Below are 5,237 nucleotides of genomic sequence, written 5' to 3' on the forward strand. Positions count from 1 at the left end.
GTGCTACACACAAATCACTCACCCTGGGTAAGCGGACAGTTTTTTTTATTATTATTTATTTAGCATTTAACCTTTTGATTTTTTTCAGGGATTCATACTGAGACTAAGGTCTCTTTTTACAGATGATCCCTGAATGACAGAAATTACAAAAATACAAAATGCAAGCACCAAGAAATAAAAACACAAACACATTCATCAGTAATAAGATCCTCAATCAGCTTCCTGAATGACCCAAGAGGCACCAGGACATCACATTTCAGAACATTTTGAAGATTGTTCCACAAAAAAACGTATTTACCTAACTCCGTAGCGACCAAAGGAATTCCCAGAGTTCTCCATCCCTGAGACCGGGGGTGGTGGTGACTCGTATGTCTAAAGGTCAGTAATGACGTTAGGTACAGTGGGACTTGGTGTTAAAAAAATACATTTAACATTTGCTATCAACCCACGTGAAATCAGAGGGACAACCAACTGTCTGGTAGAGAATGCAGTGATGACATCAAAGAGGGACAGCCAACTGTCTGGTAGAGAATGCAGTGATGAGTACTAAAACTGTTGCCCGTAAATAAAGTAGCAGTCGAGTTCATATAGATGATGTTGCCATTTTTTGGGGGGGATACTATTAGATATAATCGTTAGGGGGAGGACATGGGCCTCCTTCCAAACCTTGGGGATAGTAGTACCAGGTATAATTATCAGGTTAAATATGTGTTAATGATTCAGCAATCAGGGGGGGCAGAAAGCTGCAGCATAAAATGGATAAAGCATATCAGCCCCAGTGGATGATTATTTTTTTTTTTTAATAAACAATTTTAATTACATCGATCTTAATAAGCAAGGCATCTAGCACATCACAGATAGTAAACTGCTGAAATGAAAACCGGATTCACTAGAAGTTGACGTGGTAACCGTGAAGGCTGGCAGAGGGAAGACTGTTGACTGACCAGGGTCAATTTTAAACCGCTGTTTTTTTTTTTCTTCTTCTCTCAAATAAAAAGTCTGCTGAGATGATAAAAGGATTTTTAAAAAGCACCACTTATCCCATTCTCAGTTATGATGCTTGAGTCAGACTTGCTTAAGAAGAAGAGGAATTTGTACGCTTTTAGTGCATTTTATTTTTGTTTTACTGTTATCCAACATTTTTTAGAAGGACAACCAGCGGAGTCAGAGATGGAGCGTAGAAAGGTATCTTAATATAGCTTTCTCCGTCGAGATAGTACATCTGTTTCTCATGTCTGAAAGATTTCCCCAGGCCTGATTTTTCTCCTCTGAATGGGGTCAGAAGAAGAACCAAATTTTAGAGATATCTTTCACTCTTGAGTTGTTGGTAATAAAAAAAAAAAAATGGGGTGTGTTTATCTGCTCGAGAAATAAATAAGGAGGAGAAATGTTCATCAAGCCAACTCCGGGTCAGGAAGTAGGAGACAAATGGAGGCTAAATCAGACTAGAAATTGTCATCTGGTTTCTGGACACAGCTACAACCAGGAACTCGAATCTCTTGCTAACATAATTATCTTAGTTGACCAACACTAACCTGCGAAGACTCACTGCAGCCACTATGTCAATAACAAATACCATGCATTTGATCAATTCCAGTAATACCATTGAAAATTATACAGAAATGGATCAAGCTAAGCTTGTGTTTCTCAAATGGTAATATCTATTTTCTTTCTTTTACCCCTCTCTCCCTCCCTCCCTCCCTCTCTCTCTCTCTCTCCTCTCCCTCCCTCTCTCCAGGTATACCCATGTTAAAGATAGTGTTTGAGGGGTATGAGCATCTCTCTCTGATCTCCGTCCCTCTCCTCATCTATCACCCTGCTCAGATCCTACTGGGTTCAATACTGGTACCCACCATCAAGAGCTGGATGAACAGCAGACAAAAGGTAGACAAAACACACACAGAGAGAGTATCTATATCTCTCTATCTATATCTCTATCTCTCTATCTATATCTCTATCTCTATCTCTCTATCTATATCTCTATCTCTCTATCTATATCTCTATCTCTATCTCTATCTCTCTATCTATATCTATCTCTCTATATCTCTATCTATATCTCTATCTCTCTCTATCTATATCTCTCTATCTATATCTATATCTCTCTATCTATATCTATATCTCTATCTATATCTATCTCTCTATCTATATCTCTCTATCTATATCTCTATCTCTCTATCTATATCTCTCTATCTATATCTCTATCTCTATCTCTCTATCTATATCTATCTATCTATATCTATATCTCTCTATCTACATCTCTATCTATATCTATATCTCTCTATCTCTCTCTATCTATATCTCTCTATCTCTATCTATCTATATCTCTATCTCTCTATCTATATCTCTCTATCTATATCTATATCTCTCTCTATCTCTCTATCTCTCTCTATCTATATCTCTCTATCTCTATCTCTCTATCTATATATCTCTATCTATATATCTCTATCTATATATCTCTATCTATATCTCTCTACCTATATCTCTCTATCTATATCTCTCTATCTATATCTCTCTATCTATATCTCTCTATCTATATCTCTCTATATCTATATCTCTCTATATCTATATCTACATCTCTATCTATCTCTCTCTATCTATCTCTCTCTCTCTCTCTCTCTATCTATATCTCGCTATCTCTCTACCTATATCTCTATCTATATCTCTCTCTCTATCTATATCTCTATCTATATCTCTATATCTCTCTATCTCTATCTATCTATATATCTATCTCTCTCTCTCTCTATCTATTTCTCTCTATCTATATCTATATCTCTCTATCTATATCTATATCTCTCTATCTATATCTCTCTCTCTATCTATATCTCTCTCTCTATCTATATCTCTCTCTCTATCTATATCTCTATATCTCTCTATCTATATCTCTATCTATCTATATATCTATATCTCTATCTATTTCTCTCTATCTATATCTATATCTCTCTATCTATATCTATATCTCTCTATCTATATCTATATCTCTCTCTATATATATCTCTCTCTCTATATCTCTATATATATCTCTCTATCTATATATCTCTATCTATCACACCAACTATTATCTAACTGGGTCCCTCCGTTCTCTCCTCCCTGGAACAGCCTAGTATTTTATTGCATTGATACCTACAGTAGTCTACCTGTCCGGTCTGTGTGAGTAGAGAAACATCACCTAACCGGTCTGTGTGTCTAACCCACTAACACCCAGCTACTCACCTGGACTTAATTGATCACGAATGGTGCTAATTGGCAATTAATTCATTAATTGGTCTTTAATTCTGATATAGAATGTTTTAATCATTGTTGGTTTGGAGGGGACAAATCTAACTCGCTTGTTGAAATATATAAATATATATGTAAAGATGTTACCAATGAAATCACTGTTGGTTTGGAGTGGAGGGTTTTGGGAAGGGTGAACTGTTTTGATGGTGGCTGGGTCATTTTTATAATCTTCACTATTTTGCATCAACGTCAGTCAACACTTGCTAAATTAAAATATTGTGTGTCCACAGGGAGTGAAGCTGACCGACCTACAGCCCATCTGAAGTGGACTCTTGTGTAGTATTACCTACACTTCTCCCCAGTGTGTACACCCATTCACTCCCCCCTCATGGGGAGTGTCCTTTAAACTGTGACAGAAGGGACTACTTCCTTCCTTCCTCCTACGTATCTCTCTGGTGGAAGGATACATACAAAAACACAAGTGCCTTATCACAACCACGTGACTCGCGACAAGTAGTCCTGGGCTTAACGGTTGTGATGGTTACTATGACAAAACCTGTATGATTATTCGACGGTTTACTTTTATACGAACAAAGAAGTCTCTATTTTTGTATCCCCCGTGAAGATGGTGTCAACTTCCTGTGAGACAAGAAGTACTACTGATCATCGTTCAGGAAGTGAATTCTGTGACGACACCTCCTGCCGTGGGCAGACAGAGACTGGCTGGGACTTTTTATTCTTTCTAACTATTTTTCTGGGGATGTTACATTCAGAAGACTCTTTTCTGACAATCAGTAATTTTTTTTAATGGTGTTGAACTAGTTTACTGATAGTTTCTAATGCTTGTTTAGGCTTTTGGGTGAGAGGGGAGGTTTAATAAAACAAAACTTTATTACCGTAGTTGAAGGACAGACATTTGGTGATGTCTCCCTGTCTGTATTCTGGGGGGGGATGAAAATGTGAAGTATGTCTGAATTGGCATCCTATTTACTCTAAAGTGCACTACATTTGCCCAAGGCCCAGTCCATCGGTGGTAGTACACTACATAGAGAATAGGGTGGCATTTCGGCCACAGACAAACTCTCATGATCCATGGAGGTCTGCGTTGAGCAGATGGAGATATGACTGTAGCTGTCATGATTCTGTTCTACTTTCTATAGTTCTGTGTCCCAAATAGCACCCTATTCCCTATATAGTGCACTACTTTTGACCAGGGCCCCATAGAGCTCTGGTCAAAATAAGTGCACGACGTAGGGGAATAGAGTGCTATTTGGGACACCGCTCCATGCCTAGGTGCCTTGGCATAACGTCAGTGATAAATACGAACATATTGATGATGATTATTTGTTTGTCAGATTTTTCTAATGCTGTTACCAAACAAACACTGTGTGACAACAAGGACCAATGGTAATGTGTTCCACGTGAAACTCTACTCCTTATAGGCCAGTCAGGATGCAGACTCTCAGTACTGAAAAGATAGCCTTTCAGTTTGGGCGGATGTTAGAAGGACAAGTGCCGGAGTGTTTTCTTCTCTAGTATGAATAAAAACTGTGATTTTAAACACTGTGGACTGGGTCTGTGTTCTGTATAGTACTAGTTTACTGTGGAGTGGGTCTGTGTTCTGTATAGTACTAGTATACTGTGGAGTGGGTCTGTGTTCTGTATAATACTAGTTTACTGTGGAGTGGGTCTGTATAGTACTAGTTTACTGTGGAGTGGGTCTGTATAATACTAGTTTACTGTGGAGTGGGTCTGTATAGTACTAGTTTACTGTGGAGTGGGTCTGTGTTCTGTATAATACTAGTTTACTGTGGAGTGGGTCTGTATAATACTAGTTTACTGTGGAGTGGGTCTGGGTTCTGTATAATACTAGTTTACTGTGGAGTGGGTCTGTATAATACTAGTTTACTGTGGAGTGGGTCTGGGTTCTGTATAATACTAGTTTACTGTGGAGTGGGTCTGTATAATACTAGTTTACTGTGGAGTGGGTCTGTATAATACTAGTTTACTGTGGAGTGGGT

The 5,237-nt window shown here is 38.2% G+C and overlaps 1 protein-coding gene across 2 annotated transcripts in view; it reads left to right on the top strand.

The window, feature by feature from the left end:
* slc10a7 (solute carrier family 10 member 7) overlaps nucleotides 1–4,777 on the top strand; it is a 51,209-nt gene extending 46,432 nt beyond the window's left edge. The window contains exons 10-13 of one of the 2 annotated variants that reach the window (XM_045711388.1): nucleotides 1–27; nucleotides 1,739–1,884; nucleotides 3,097–3,147; nucleotides 3,507–4,777. The exon at nucleotides 1–27 is cut by the window's left edge and continues 47 nt beyond it. In XM_045711388.1, the coding sequence (XP_045567344.1) occupies nucleotides 1–27; nucleotides 1,739–1,884; nucleotides 3,097–3,117 (194 nt within the window). In that variant the 3' untranslated portion in view covers nucleotides 3,118–3,147; nucleotides 3,507–4,777. The remainder of the gene's footprint in view (nucleotides 28–1,738; nucleotides 1,885–3,096; nucleotides 3,148–3,506) is intronic. The other variant, XM_045711387.1, reaches the window with a different exon arrangement.
* Nucleotides 4,778–5,237: the final 460 nt, after the last annotated feature.

This window comes from Salmo salar, unplaced genomic scaffold, assembly GCF_905237065.1.
Source record: "Salmo salar unplaced genomic scaffold, Ssal_v3.1, whole genome shotgun sequence".
Lineage (NCBI taxonomy): Eukaryota > Metazoa > Chordata > Actinopteri > Salmoniformes > Salmonidae > Salmo > Salmo salar.